Source organism: Narcine bancroftii, chromosome 14 (assembly GCF_036971445.1).
Source record: "Narcine bancroftii isolate sNarBan1 chromosome 14, sNarBan1.hap1, whole genome shotgun sequence".
In the NCBI taxonomy this organism is placed as follows: domain Eukaryota; kingdom Metazoa; phylum Chordata; class Chondrichthyes; order Torpediniformes; family Narcinidae; genus Narcine; species Narcine bancroftii.
The window spans coordinates 38,848,679-38,864,264 of NC_091482.1; the positions used below are offsets into that span (position 1 = coordinate 38,848,679).

Sequence of the window (15,586 nt, forward strand, 5' to 3'; positions counted from 1 at the left end):
CATCAAATGGAAGGAACTCAACAAAATGATCTCACTGATAGAACATGTCCCTGATATAAAAGCACATCTTCCAATTTGGCCTGAAATAGTTGGGGGGACCTTTCCTGAACGGTTTTCAGAACCTTTCGTTCTAAAACCCGACTTCCAGACCCGTATTATATTCGTCCAGGAACAAAGTCCACTTTTAATTTGAGAATCCGGTTCGGAGTCGAGATTAAGGGGAAAGAGTGGAAATAGTTTGTATTGGAGTGTGTGTGTGTGTGTGTGTGTGTGTGTGTGTGTGTGTGTGTGTGTGTGTGTGTGTGTGTGTGTGTGTGTGTGTGTGTGTGTGTGTGTGTGTGTGGGAGGCTTTGTGGGATGTGTATGGGGGTGGGTGTGTGGGGTGTGTGTGTGGGAGGGGTGTGTGTGTTTGTGGTGTGTGTGTGTTGGGTGTGTGTGTGAGGGATGTGTGAGGTGTGTGGGGATTGTGTGTGGGGGGACTTGTGTGTGTGTGGGTGTTTGTGTGTGTGGATTTGTGTGTGGGGGATTTGTGTGTGTGGGGTTATTTGTGTGTGTGTCGGGTTTGTGTGAGTGGGGGTCGGTGTGTGTGTATGGTTTGAGTGTGTGGGGGGCTTGTGTGTGGGGTGCTTTGCGTGTGGTGAGAGGGTGTGTCATTGTGGGGGTGTGTGTCGGGGCTTGTATGTGTGGAGTGTGTGTTTGGGAGTTGTGTATGTTTGGGGCATGTGTGTGGGGGAGGTGTTTGCAGGGTGTGAGTGATGTGTGATTGTGGGGGGATGTGTTGGGGGTGTGTCTGGAGTGTGTATGTGTGTTGCAGTTTTTTTCGGGGGTAAGTGTTTTTCAGTTATTTTTTATTGTTGGTTAAGGGTTTTTAAAGTTAATTATGAAAGATTAGGTGTCATTATGTCAGTTGTAATGAATAGTTTACATTTTGCAACTTTGAATTGTTAAGGGTGGAAATGTGTTATCGATTCTATGAAGAAGCTAAATATTGTAGTTTTGCAATAAACTGATAGAAAGAGAACATATGAAATTGAAAAGAGATTGGGTCGGACATGTAATTTCATCTTTATTGAACTCTCAAGCTAGAGGGGTAGGGATATGAGTTCATCAAAAATACCTGTGCCTGTGGATTCTTTATTGCTGATGCTGGAAGAGGGCTGATTGTTAACTGGCAGATTTTTTCTGAAAGTTGGACTTTAATGGATGTTTATGCACCAAATGAAGATGATCAGACATTTATTTCAGAGACATTTTTAAATTTGCATCAGTCAAATGGAATGTATTGGTCAGAGGAAATTTTCACTGTTGTTTGGATCCTTTGTTGGACAAATCTTCAAGAATTGTTCAAAGAATTAAAATGGCGAAGACTCTTTGAGATGATGAAAGATTTAAATTTGGAAAAGGAAATTGAAGGCTTGGAGAAAAAAAAAATTACGAAACAATTGTACAGATAATTTTATCTAAAGTGAAATTACGTGATAATAATTTACAAACATATAAATATGAGAAAATAATTTTACGGTCTAAACAACATTATTATGAATTGGGAGAAAGTGCAGATAAAGGTGAAAAAGGCTCTATTTCTGATATGCATAGGTTGTTGCCGGAGAAAATGGAAAAAGTAGATATTTATAAAGTTAAAGAGAAATGGGAAAAGAGTTAAATATTGTTTTGACATGGGAGGAATTGTCAAAAATATGTGTTGACAGTGTAACAAAGTTAATTATAGTGTGGTCAAATGTAATTTTTTGCATCAATTATATTTAACCCCTGAGAAACTGAATAGATATGGATTCAGTTTAACAGATTTATGTTTTAGATGTAAAGAGCGGAAAGGTACTTTTGTACATTGAGTTTGGTCATGTAAGGAAATTAAGCATTTTTGGGTGGAAATTATAAAATGTTTGAGGGATTTGTTAAAAATGGATATTCGATTGGATCCAAACATGTGTTTGTTGGGTTATGTTATTGTTCCATTTGTTGATTCAGAAATGGCTAAACCATATTTGGCTTTTTTAAGATTAGGGTTAGCAGTAGCAGTAGCGAGATATGTATAGCTGTCACATGGAAGAATGATGTCCAACTAAACTTGCGAAAATGGCATAATGAATTGCAGTCTTGTGTATATTTAGAATAATTAACATATAATGTGAGAAATAATTGCTCTTTTTTTATTGATATGTGAGGTTTATATTTGGAACACAGGACTATAGAAATTAAATAATTGTATGGTTGGCACACCAATCAGGGAGTATTTGATACATTTTTTGTAAGGTTTTGAGGGAGGGTTTTTTCTTTTTTTGTATTAGTAAGGGGGAGGGGTTGTATTTTATAGTTACTTTATATGTATTTGATTTTCTTTATATAATTTGAAAATATCAAATAAAATTTTCAAAAAAAGAGTGTGTATGTGTGTGTGGGGCATTTGTGTGTTGGGGGTTGTGTGTGGGGACTGTGGGAGGAGCCGTCGCTGATCTCTGAGTCCTCCCCACTGCCGCCGCTGATCCCCGACCCCTCCCCATCGCTGCCTGACCAATTGATTCCTCCAGTCGCTCGAGATTCCAGCCGGCTTCTCTGAGCTGACAGGGTGTCATGGTTGACATAGTGTTAGGGCAATGCCTTTACACGGCCAGTGGTCAGGACTGCACATGAGTTTGAATTCTGGGCTGTCTGTCAGAAATCTTTCATCCTCGTTGCTATCAAGTGGCTTCTGAGTCCAATCTTGCCTTTGAAAATTCTTCTGCATTCAGGACGGTTCGTTCCAGATGGCAGATCAGGCTTGGGTTGGTACGGCCTCTCCTCCCATCTTCTTCTATTTCTGCACATCTGCTGGCTTCAAAGGTTGCTGTTCCCTCTCAGATGATGGTTTGCCAGACCTTCCTGTCCATAGTTTGTCCTCCCTTTGACACATCTTGTTTTTCATTCTGCAGGGTATCTAGCCACCCTCCTCACCAGGCAAGCCTAGTGGGGGAGCAGGTTTAATCGCCGACCACTCGACCATGCGACTGGGTTACATGGTACCAGTGGCACTCAGGCAAGTGACCTGAAACAGATCCTTGTTTACTCTTCACTTCACGTAAAAAGGCTCCCACATACTGTTGCTGACCATGAGTGTGGCCAACATGCCTTTGTTGAAGAGTCTCAGGATCCATATGCACTTTTCAGTTCATCTAACACTAGAAGGGGCGGCTCATAGTTGTTTCCTTGATGCAGAGTTGAAGGGTTTCCTGAGGGTGATGAATGACGTGTTGAAAGGTTGGAGCTGTTCACTATATTTTTCTTGGAGTTGTCTAATTTTTAGATGTTGGCACAAATCTTGCTTGAACTTTGTTGAGATCCTCCAGGACTGGATGTAGAAATATCTGAACATGTTGATTGTATTTCCAAGTGTCGCTGCCTTATTGACTGTTGGTCCTGCTACCAACTTGACTTCCAGCACAAGTTGTTGTCCTCCCTTCTGCACTTTACGAATCTACAAGCAGCGTAAACAAAAGTCATTCAAGGGAAGAGATGAACGTAATTTTAAACAAGATCACGCGAAGTCTTTAGCACAAAATGATTTGCACTTTTTGATAGAGAATCTGAGACAATAGAAATCCTTTAATTCCCTCTTCCTATATCCCTCCCCCTTCCTCGAGAACTCTCCCTCCCTCTCCTCGCCCTCTCCTTCACCCCACCCTCTCCTGCACCCTCCACCGCCCCCACCCCTCCCCCTCCCCCGAGTGAGGTGCTGGATTTTGGGGGGGGTTAAATGCAAGAGGAAAGTATAGCATTGATGGAGAGAAGGATTTTGAGTTGAATGCTCATAGCTCCCTGAAAGAGACAAGACAGTGGAGAGGATGGTAAAGAAACATCCAGCCTGCTGGATGTCGTAATTTGGGGCACTGAATGTAAAAATTGGTGAGTCAAATTGCAGCTGTCTAAACTTTTGGGTCAGCCCCATTTGGAATATTACATAGTGTTCTGGTCTCTGAATTTCAGGAAGGATGTCAAAGCATTGTTGAGGGTTCAGAAGAGGTCACCAGGAAGTTGCCTAGATTGAAGAGGTTTGGATTGAATTGTTTTTGCTGAGGGAAGTATATAAAATTGCAAATAATATCTTTGGACGACTGTTGACATGCATGCTTGAGAGGTGGCTTCAGATAGTGGTTTTATGGATGAAAGGATGGGAAATACTATATTCCTTGACGAATCAGTGTTGGACTCATTAATTTTAAAAAAATCGAGATTTGGAAGTAGACGCAACAATGTCTAAATTTGCATCAAATAGTGCAGATTTTGCCAAAATGGATGAGAGCCTGTTCGTGCTGGCGGAGGGATCAGTAAGTTCTGAGTCACAAAGGGGATAAGTGTTAAAAAATGATCAAAGGGAAAGATGTTTTTACTCTGAGATTCAAAGTTTGAATTCACGCCTGTGAACCGACTTTCAGGATCAAATTTGAGGGATAATGAGGGATATATTTACATGGTCAAAGTGTAGAATTAATGGCCATCCATGTACAGAGCAGGCATGGTACAATGGGCCAAATGGCCTTCTTCTCTGCTGTGTCTATTCTGTGATTCAGTTAGGGGAGATATTCCACAGTATAATGGTGATGGTGAAAGCTACACTATTCGATCTCATTTCAATTTCCAGAACAGCAACTTGGAATCATGGTCAAAACACTTCAGTCCGTGAGTCAAATGTTCTTCCTTTGATGAATGGGAACAACAGTCTTGTATTTCCAAACTACGGTTACTAGGGGAGATGGGGTCCTATCGGGTGACATAATGGCACAACCAGTAGTGTGCCACTCTCTCAGTGATCCACATTCGTTCCCATTCTCCAGTCCTTCTCATCTTCAAAGACATGCCTATGCTGGATGGAAGGGGATTAGATTGCTGTATATTACCCTGATGTTGGTGGCAGGTTTGCGATTGGGGTGAGTTAGAACATACATAGACTGTAGAACACTACAGCATAGTTCAGGGCCCTACAGCCCTTGATGTTGTGCAGACCCAAACATTCCTTCCTAAAACAAAGTACAAAACCCTTCCTACCACATCACCCTCTATTTAAATGTTCCCAATGTTTCAGCTTCCACCACCATCTCCGGCAAGTTGTTTTAGGAAACCCACAACTCTCTGTGTAAAAAAAACCACCCCGATATGTAACATAAACTCCCCTCCCTTAACTTTGTACATATAATCTCTGATGTTTGCTGGCTGTCCACCCGATCTGTGCCTCTCATAATCTTCTAGACCTCTATCAAGTCTCCTCTAATCCTACATTCCAAAGAGAAAAGTCCCAGCTCTGCGAATCTTGCCTCATAAGACTTGTTTCCCAATCCAGGCAGCATCCTGGTCAATCTCCTCTGCCCCCTCTCCATTGCTTCCACATCCTTCCTATAATGTGGTGACCAGAACTGAACCTAATACACTAAGTGAGTCATGCCAAAGATTTGTAGAGTTGCAACATGACCTCTCTACTCCTGAATTCAAACCCCTTATTAAGGAATCTCAGCACACCATAGGCCTTCTTAACTCTCCTATCAAACTGTGGGGCAACCTTGAGAGATGTGTAGATTTGCAACCCAAGGTTCCTCTGTTCATCCACACTCTTAAGTAACCGACCATTAACTCTGGACTAAGCCTTCTGGTTTGTCCTTCTAAAATGCATCAACTCTCACTTATCTGGATTGAAATCCATCTGCCACTTTTCTGCCTAACTCTGCATCCCATCTTTATCATTTTGTAACCTTCAACAGCCTTCATCTCCATCCATAACTCCTCCAATCCAACCTCCGTCTCATCCGAAAACTTACTGATCTATCCATCCGCCTCTTCGTGCAGGTCATTTATGAAAATCACAAAGAACAGGGGTTCCCAGAACAGATCCCTGCGGCCCCTCCACCAGTCCCCAACCTCCAGGCAGAATCCTTTCCTTCCACTATTACTGTCTGGTCTTCTCACATTTCAGCTTTTATTTCATGCAGGTAATTTTCCACTCATCCCATGACTCATGACTTTCTGCAGGTATCTCTCGTGGCCGACCTTCTAAAATCCTTGCTAAAATCCACGTCCACCACATCTAGCACCCTACCCTCATTAATTTCTTTTGTGACCTCCTCAAAAGACTCAGTTAGATTTATGAGACCAAGCTTGCCTTCACAAAGACATGATGACTATCCTTGTGTAGACTATATTTCTCTAGATGTTCATTGATCCCATCCTTAAGAATCCCTTTCATTAGTTCACACACCAATAACATAAGACTCACCGGTCTAAAATTCCCAGGATTCTCCCTACTACCTTTTTTAAACAAGGGGACTACATTTACCATTCTCCAATCCACCCGAGTCACGCTGCCATCTCCCCCACCCATCCAAGTCGTGCTGCCGTCTTTCTCTTGTCACCCACCCATTGAGCTGCCGTCTCTCTCCCAGCTCGCCCGCCAGAGTCACGCTGACATCTCTCTCCCCCCACCCGCCCAAGTCACGCTGCCATCTCTCTCTCCCCCTTCCCACACAAGTCACTCTATCATCTATCTCTATCTTTCTCTCTCCACAGTACAAGCACCAGGAAAAAAAATGCTGGATTTTGGAGCTTTCTGGATTTTAGATGTCTGGAGAAAGGAATGTTTACCTCTGTTCCCTCCTGTGGACCTCATCCCTACTCTTATCGATGTCATTGTTCCACGACATCCAGTTGCTTGCCCTCCCTTCCAGAATGCTGTGATCTTGATCTGAATCGTCCCTGACCCTGGCACCTGGGAGATAACATTCCATCTGGGAGCCTCTATCTTATTTACAGAACTTCCTATCCACTTGTCTAACCAACAAGTCCCCAATCACCATTGCTCTCTTCCTCTTCCCACTCCTCCCTTCTGAGCCAGGGGTGCCAACCACTGTGCCGGAGAAATGGCCACCTCGACTTGTCCCTGGCAGGTCGTTATCACACTCCCCCCACTTTCTACATGATCTAAAACAGAATACTTGTTGAGGGGTACAGCCACAGGGTGCTTTGAAAGGAAAGGGTTATGGGGCTAGTGGGGCAATAGAGCTGGGGTATTTTGATAGCAAGCATTGAATTGATGGGCCAATTTGTCACAAACAGATTTCTCTGTTTCCCCCTTCCCCTCATCACCAGCCATCTGTCCACCATTCATCGTCACATGATCAAAATAACCAACAGGGAGACAGAACTGGCCATGGGCCAGCCAATAGAAAGCACAAATGCTCAGCACAGATACAGTACCCCGTGGGGACATTACAAGACCAACACAAGTGCTTGATATTACAGATGAAGCATTTTGTTAAAGAGTCAAACTTGATATGCAGTGGCCAATGAGCCATTAAGCTGAGTTGGCTTAAGCCCAGTGGCCGGGAAGGAGGGTGAGCCAGCAGGTGATGGGACGTCGAGCGCCCAGGCAGGAGCAGAATCTTTCAAACCCAAAAAGTTGAATCCACACCTCAAAGTTTATCGACGCCTTTTCGACCCCCTATGATTTTTCAACCCCTTGGATCTTCCCATTGACCCACCCACTCCCCACCCCACCCCCACCAGGGGTCAATATTGATTACTTAGGAGACCCCTAATATGTTATTTAACATAACTTAATGTCACTTTATTCGATTCAGCATAGAGTGGAACAGGGAGTCAAGGTTACAGGGGCTTTACTAAAGCTCAGCCTGGATTGGTAGTTAATTCGCCACAGTTGACATGGTGTTGCAGTCATGCTCCAATCTTCGATTATGCCTGGATGCAGCAAGCATGGATAATTGCTGTTGATTTGCCACAACCTACTTTTTATACACTTGTGGATTCATAAAACTATGTAGCAGCTTTTATCTTTTTCAAACTTCTAACATGCAAGGGAAAGCTTTAATAGTAATAACCCATTTGCTTGTTTCAGATGGTGAAGTGAAACACCATTCACATGATTCTGTGCATTTCTAAATGGCACAATGGGGAAGTAGTGAAATAAAATTGCATGAGTGGTTGCAATTGCTTTGGATGAGATCTTAAACCACATCCTATCTGGTTTGTTAAAGAACATACAAGATTCTATCATACAATAAATTCTGTTCTTTACCAGGCCTTGGGCCTAGTCAGTTCGAGCAGCAAGTCGGAGGAGGCGGCAACCAGAGTTCGGGCAGTAATCGGAGGAGGAGCGAGGTGAGAGTGACGGGTTAAATTGGTCAAGGGCCAATAAAGGGAGGGTAAGGCAAAGGAGCGGCTAGCAAGGAGTGATCCAGTGAGGGAGTGGCCTGGTGAACGAATGGGGCTTCGAGGCTTTGGCTCGAGAGGCTGAGGTCGAGAAGAGACTGGGGTCGAGCATCTCTGGATTAAGGTAAGACTGTATATTTGCCACATATTATCTTTTTGTTATTTTCTCTTTCTAAGGTGAGGGGAAGAGAGAAGGGATGAGTGTGAGAGCAGTTTTCTCTGCTCAGTGTCAGATGTGGGGGGGTCCTGGAGTCTTATAGCCTCCCAGACATCCACGATTACACTAGGTGTACTGAGCTGTAGCATCTCAGGGATTGTGTTAAGGAACTCGCTCTGGTCAGGGAGAGTGAGGCCGTCATAGATAGGAGCTATAGCCAGGTGGTCTTAGCAGGGCCACAGGAGGAGGATCAGTGGGTTACAGTTAGGAGAGGGAAAAGGGAAGAGACAGATACAGGAGCGGGCCCCTGCGACTGAAGCCCTCAACAATTGGTACTCCTCCTTGAGTATCGTTGTGGGGGCATTCAGGCTGGGGAAGGAATCAGTGGCTGTATCTCTGGCACAAGGTCAGCCTCCGTTGCCCAAAAGGGTAGGGAAAGAAAGAGGAGGGTGATAGTTATAGGGGATTCAATGGTCAGGAGGACAGATAGGGGATGCTGTGGATACCATTAAAGAAACAGGATGGTAGTTTGTCTCCCTGGTGCCAGAGTCTGGGATGTAACTTCTCGTGTCATTGGAGAACAAGTTGGATAGGTGCATGGATGTCAAGGGACTGGTCAGGGAGTGGGAAAGTAGGACTAGAGGAGCTCACTGAAATAGGTGCAGACTAGAGGGGCCGAGATGGCCTGTATTCGGACTGTAATTGTCCCGGTCAATATTTATCTTGCAATCAACATTATAAGTGCCAGGTAAAAGTAAACCTTTGAGGTCTTCCTCTTGGACATTTTTCTGTTCCAACTTCCTCTTCTCCTCTGATGCTCCCTGATGCAAACGCTGAAATCTCTGTTCAATGGTAGCTAAAAGGAACACAAGGTTCAGTAACACATACATTTAAAAGTGTCTTCAAAGATTTACCACAAGGTTCCAGTGTTTTCATCAAAACAAACACATTTTTTGTTTTGGAGAAAGGCGAACTGTGGGTTTAGTAATATTTAAAGCAACGCAGAACAGAAGATGACGAGGGAAAAGTAGGAGAAAAAGGGTGGTCAAGGAATGAAAAAAGTTTGGAGGGAATCAACGTGAAATAGCAGATGAGTGAAATGAGGAACAGTGAAAAGGAAGGGACATTTGCAAAAGGAGTTGGAGAGAAAGAGAAGGACAGTCGTGCAACTCTTTGTTGAAAACATGTTGACTTCAAGGCCTTTTACTCATCGGGAGGAGCAGGTGAAGTGGGATGCACCACTCGAGCAAACATTTCATTCAATAAATACACATTTTGCAATACTATTGAGATTCTGGCATACGAGTCTGAACTACTCACAACAATTCAGTGGAGAAAGTTCTATTGAACTTTCTTAAATACTGTATTTTATTCAAACATTTATTTGAATGTACACAGTTCTTTAGTCAATGATCATTCCATTTATTTTAGAGTTTTCAGAGCAGTTTATGAAATGATATGCTATTTAGGACGTGCTTGGTAAAGATGATTCAACATTCGAAATCCAATCAATTGCAAGAAATATTTTAGAATGGTTCAAAGAGGTTGGTGGATCCCAACTGGTAATTTGCATATATTGAAAATGTCTAATTTGCCAGCAGGAAGTATCACTTTTATCTGTTGTAATTAGAGAACCACCTTTTGAACTAAGCAGCAAATGTTGAAATGGTACCTGTGGTCTTTCGAAGCTGAAGTACATTTGGAACAACGTCATTGCTCAAGGACAGCAGGCACTTTGCTGCTTCCTGTAACTTTTCAAGAGCATCTTCATGTTCAGAAATTTCTTCATGAAGGACCTGTGATTTCATAATGACACAATGACTCATCCACAATAAAACTGAGATTTCTTTCTGTAGATCTTAGATTCGCCGAGGCCTTGGTTAATTTCGATATTGTCTTGGTGTCAAGGAGATAACAGCCTGTCAAGACGATTCTCTAAAATTATCATAAATACCAACAACTCTCTGGCCTGCTTTGGGGAGAGGAGGCGAACATTTTCAAGGACCCAATAACCACAGGATATTGGGATTTTCTCAAACAACCAGATCAAACATTTTATTGATCTTTACTCATTAATGCTTCTACGTTTTTAATATGCCTGATGTTTGTGTATTTTCTGATGCTGTTGAGCTCATCATCTTTATCTCATCTACATCTCTTGGCTGGCCCTGAAATCCCCTTGCAAACCATCAGGATCACAAGAAAATGTTTAAAAATGTTACGATAGCTGGCATACATGGAGTATTTGAAGCTTAGATTCACATCACCATTGGTAAAAATAATGCTGAAGTATTCATTTGGCTTTTCACCACTAATGGACACAGATTTGACTGCAGAAGGTTATTCTGCATTATTGTTTTTCTGCCCATCTACCTTTACTCCGGGTGTCCCCTCTCCCCAATCCGTCATCCTTCATTGGCAAATATGTGTTCTCCCTCAGCAATCCAACCCGATGTCAACTCCTATTTCCACTTGAGCACTTAATGGCCCACAACTTTTCTCCATGACCATCAATCCCAAGCCATTTACTGCAATAAATGGTCCGCCTTTTCTCTGACTGCATGAGCAGAATTGCTCTCCACATCAATAAAGCCAAACGGGAACTACTGATTTGTCTTTCTGATGCATATTCCAATTCCTTAAACATCAACTCCTGTGATCATGATGCCATTAGTTTCATTCAGGATGGAGAAGGATAGGTCTGGGCCTCGGGTTTAGATTCTAAATTGGAGAAAGGCCAATATTGAGGAAATGAGGAAGGGTCGAGTAGATGTGGTCTGCGAAAAGTATGTGCGAGGTCAGTGGAAGACCTATAAAGGTGACATTTGGAGGGTAGAGACACTGCATGTTCCTGTCAAGATGAAAGGCAAGATTAGCAGGCTTAGGAATCTGGTTTGGATGAAGAGAGCTGTGCAGCAAGGTACAGACATCAGAGAGCAAATGAGGTGCTTGAAGAGGATAGAAAATGCAAGAAAAAACCTCAAGCAAGAAACCAGGAAGGCTATCTGGATGATAATGTGGTAAATTGGGTCAGCAAGTTTGCAGATGACACTAAGATAGGAGGTGTTGTGGACAGCGAAGAAGGTATTCAAAGCTTCAGAGGGATCTGGACCAGCTCGGAAAATGGGCTGAAAAATGGAAGATAGAATTTAATGCAGATGAGAGTGAGGTGTTGCATTTTGGAAGGAGAAGTCAAGCAAGGACATACAGGGTAAACAGTAGGCACCGAGGAGTACGATAGAACAGAGGGATCTCGGAATACAGATACCTAATTCTCTGAAAGTCGTGTCACATGTGGACAGGGTTGAAAAGAGAGCCTTTGCAACATTGACATTGATAAATCAAAGTAGAAAGTACAAGAGACATTGGTGAGACCAAATTCCGATTATTGTGTGCAGATTTGGTCGCCTAACTGCAGGAAGGATGGCAATTGTGCAGAGATTGACTTGGATGTTGCCTGGACTTCAGGAGCAGAGTTGCAGGAAAAGGTTAAACTGGTTATGATTTTATTCCCTGGAGTGTAGAATGAGGGAAGATTTGAGAGAGATATTTAAAATGATGTGGGGGTTAGACAGAGTAAATATGGCCAGGCTTATTCCACTGAGAGCAGGTGAAATACAAACCAGAGGACATGGGGTAAGGGTGACGGGGATACATTTAGGGGGAACATGAGGGAGAACGTCTTCACACAGAAGTGGTGGGAGTGTGGAACAAGCTGTCAGCTAAAGTGGTGACAGTGGGCTCAATTTTAAATTTGAAAAGAATTTGGACCAGTACAAGGATGGGAAAGGTATGGAGGGCTATGGACTGGGTGCACGTCAGTGTGGCTAGGCAGAAAAGTGTTCAGAACAGACTAGAAGGGCCAAAGGGGCCTGTTCCTGTTATGTAATATTGTAAGGTTCTAGAGTTCGAATACTTCTTTGAAATAAATCAATCTCTGCAACCTTGCAAACTAATCTTACCCCCAAATGAGCTTCAAATCACACTTTCCTCCCACCTCCCTTCACCTGTTCCTGAACCCGCCCCCATCTATGGTGTTATCGTCTCTGCACCTGATGATTCCATTAATCATTTGCTGACTTTCCTTGCTCTGCTATGATAATCCTGGAGGTAATCCAAAATTCTGCCACAATATCCTTCATCACCAGACCCCCATTAAACATGGATACAGGCAACATGGGGAAACCCAAAATGAAAATATACACACAATGACTGCAGAACTGCTTGGCTTTTTGCTTCAGTTTCCAATATCCCCCCCCCCCCCCCCCCCACCATCTGGAAGCAAATTGGCTGTTGGTTCTTCATCATGCTCTCATTAAAAGGTGTTCAAGGTGGAATGCAGGCAGCTCAACTTTCGAGTTCAGGTGTCAAACTTACAAACCTCCCATGTGGCCTTAACCCCTGTTATTAGATGTGCACATTAACATTATTTCAAAGCATTCATGTTTCTACTCGTAAATTAGAATAAGCAACATTACACGGTAATTGATGAAATAACCTACGAACGGCAATTAGTTAACCCGAAGGGCCGGGCAACTTGTGAACCAAGTTGACGTAGAGCAATTTGTGAACCAAACAGACGTCGGGCAACTCGTGACCAGACGGCAAGGCAACTCGTGAATCAAGCTGTCGTGGGGAAACTCGTAAACCAAGCTGACCTACGAACGGCAAGAAGATAGCCAGAATGGCCGGGCAACTCGTGAACCAAGTTGGCGTGGGGCAATTCATGAACCAAGCAGACGTCGGGCAACTCGTGAACCAGACGGACAGACAACTCATGAATCAATCTGTCGTGGGGCTACTCATAAACCAAGTTGACCTACGAACGGCAAGGAGATAGCCAGAAGGGCCGGCAACTCATGAACCAAGTTGACGTGGGGCAATTCGTGAACCAAGCAGACGTGGGGCAACTCGTGAATCAAGCTTTACTCGGGCAACTCGTAATCCAAGCTGACCTACGAACAGCCTTTAGTTAACAAGAAGTGCCAGGCAACTCGTGAATGAAGCTGTCGTGGGGAAACTAGTAAACCAAGCTGACCGACGAACGTGAATTAGTTAAGTAGAAGGGCCGGGCAACTCGTGAACAAAGTTGACATCGTGAACCAAGCAGACATCAGGAAAACTCGTGAACCAGATGGCCAGGCAACTAGTGAATGAAGCTGTCGTGGGGCTACTCAGAAACCAAGCTGACCTACGAACGGCAATTAGTTAAGCAGAAGGGCCGGGCAACTCGTGAACCAAGTTGACGTGGGGCAATTCCAGAACCAAGCAGATGTCAGGGAAACTCGTGAACCAGACGGCCAGGCAACTCGTGAATGAAGCTGTCGTGGGGTACTCGTAAACCAAGCTGACCTACGAACGGCAAGAAGATAGCGAGAAAGGCCGGGCAACTCGTGAACCAAGTAGACGTGGGGCAATTCGTGAACCAGACGGCCAGGCAACTCGTGAATCAACCTTTCGTGGGGCAACTCGTAAACCAAGCTGACCTACAAACAGCCATTAATAACCAGAAGTGCCAGGTAACTCGTGAATCAAGATGAACTACGAACGACAATTAGTTCAGCAGAAGGGCCGGGCAACTCGTGAACCAAGTGGACGTGGGGCAATTTGTGAACCAGACGGCCTGGCAACTCGTGAATCAATCTGTCGTGGGGCAACTAGTAAACCAAGCTGACCTAAGAATGACTAATTAGTTAAGCAGAATGGAAGGGTAACTCATGAACCAGGTTGACATGGGGAAATTCATGAACCAAGCAGACGTGAGCAACTCGGGAACCAGATGACCAGGCAACTCGTGAATGAAGCTGTTGTACGGCTACTCGTAAACCAAGCTGACCTACGAACGGCAAGAACATAGCCAGAAGGGCCCTGAGCTCGTGAATCAATCTGTCGTGGGGCAACTAGTAAACCATGCTGACCTACGAACGGCAAGAAGATAACCAGAAGGGCCGGGCAACTTGTAAACCAAGTTGACGTAGAGCAATTTGTGAACCAAGCAGACGTCGGGCAACTCATGACCAGACAGCAAGGCAACTCGTGAATCAAGGTGTCGTTGTGGAACTCGTAAACCAAGCTGAGCTACGAACGGCAAGAAGATAGCCAGAAGGGCCGTGCAACTCGTGAATCAAGTTGACGTGGGGCAATTCGTGAACCAGGCAGATGTCAGGCAACTCGTGAACCTGACAGCCTGGCAACTTAGGAATCAAGCAGACGTTGGGCAACTAGTGAACCAAGCTGACTGACGAGCGGCAATTAGATAACCAGAAGATCCGGGAAACTCGTGAATCAATCTGTCGTGGGGCAACTAGTAAACCAAGCTGACCGACGAACGTGAATTAGTTAAGCAGAAGGGCCGGGCAACTTGTGAACCAAGTTAACGTAGAGCAATTTGTGAACCAAGCAGACGTCGGGCAACTCGTGACCAGATGGCAAGGCAACTCGTGAATCAAGCTGTCGTGGGGCAACTCGTGAACCAAGCTGACCTACGAACGGCAAGAAGATAGCCAGAATGGCCGGGAAACTTGTGAACCAAGTTGGCGTGAGGCAATTCGTGAACCAAGCAGACGTGGGCCAACTCATGAACCTGACAGCCTGTCGATTCGTGAGTCAAGCTGTCATGGTGCAACTAGTAATCCAAGCTCACCGACGTATGGCCATTATTTAACCATTAGTGCTAGGCAACTCATGAATGAAGCTGTCATGGGGCAACTCGTAAACCAAGCTGACCTATGAAAGGCAAGAAGATAGCCAGAATGGCCGGGCAACTCGTGAACCAAGTTGACGTGGGGAAATTCGTGAACCAAGCAGACGTGGGCACCTCGTGAACCAGACGGCCAGGGAATTCGTGAATGAAACTTTCGTGGGGCTACTCGTAAACCAAGCTGACCTACGAACGGCAAGAACATAGCCAGAATGGCCGGGCAACTCGTGAAACAAGTTGGCGTGGGGCAATTCATGAACCAAGCAGACGTGGGCCAACTCGTGAACCTGACAGCCTGTCAATTCGTGAGTCAAGCCGTCATGGTGCAACTAGTAATCCCAGCTTACCGACGTACAGCCATTAGTTAACCATTAGTGCTAGGCAACTCATGAATGAAGCTGTCATGGGGCAACTCGTAAACCAAGCTGACCTATGAAAGGCAAGAAGATAGCCAGAATGGCCGGGCAACTCGTGAACCAAGTTGACGTGGGGAAATTCGTGAACCAAGCAGACGTGGGCAC

The 15,586-nt window shown here is 44.4% G+C and overlaps 1 protein-coding gene and 1 long non-coding RNA gene across 2 annotated transcripts in view; both read right to left on the reverse strand.

The window, feature by feature from the left end:
* Nucleotides 1-15,586, reverse strand: part of LOC138749980 (uncharacterized) — a 250,978-nt gene that overhangs the window by 33,942 nt on the left and 201,450 nt on the right. The gene's annotated exons all lie outside the window — the stretch shown is intronic.
* On the reverse strand, nucleotides 361-10,977 carry LOC138749497 (microtubule-actin cross-linking factor 1-like). Its single transcript, XM_069910908.1, has 3 exons — nucleotides 10,038-10,977; nucleotides 9,126-9,221; nucleotides 361-3,472 (listed from the first exon to the last, which is right to left on the reverse strand). The coding sequence occupies exons 1-3, from the start codon at nucleotides 10,189-10,191 to the stop codon at nucleotides 3,465-3,467; spliced, it is 258 nt and encodes an 85-aa protein (XP_069767009.1). The 5' UTR covers nucleotides 10,192-10,977; the 3' UTR covers nucleotides 361-3,464.

Excerpts from the sequence above, each read along its gene's own strand:
- LOC138749497 (XM_069910908.1), bottom strand. The coding sequence starts at position 10,191 with ATGAGTCATTGTGTCATTATGAAATCACAGGTCCTTCATGAAGAAATT. Across the intron at positions 9,222-10,037 it reads TCAGCTTCGAAAGACCACAG|CTACCATTGAACAGAGATTT; the intron begins GTACCATTTCAA and ends TGTTCCTTTTAG.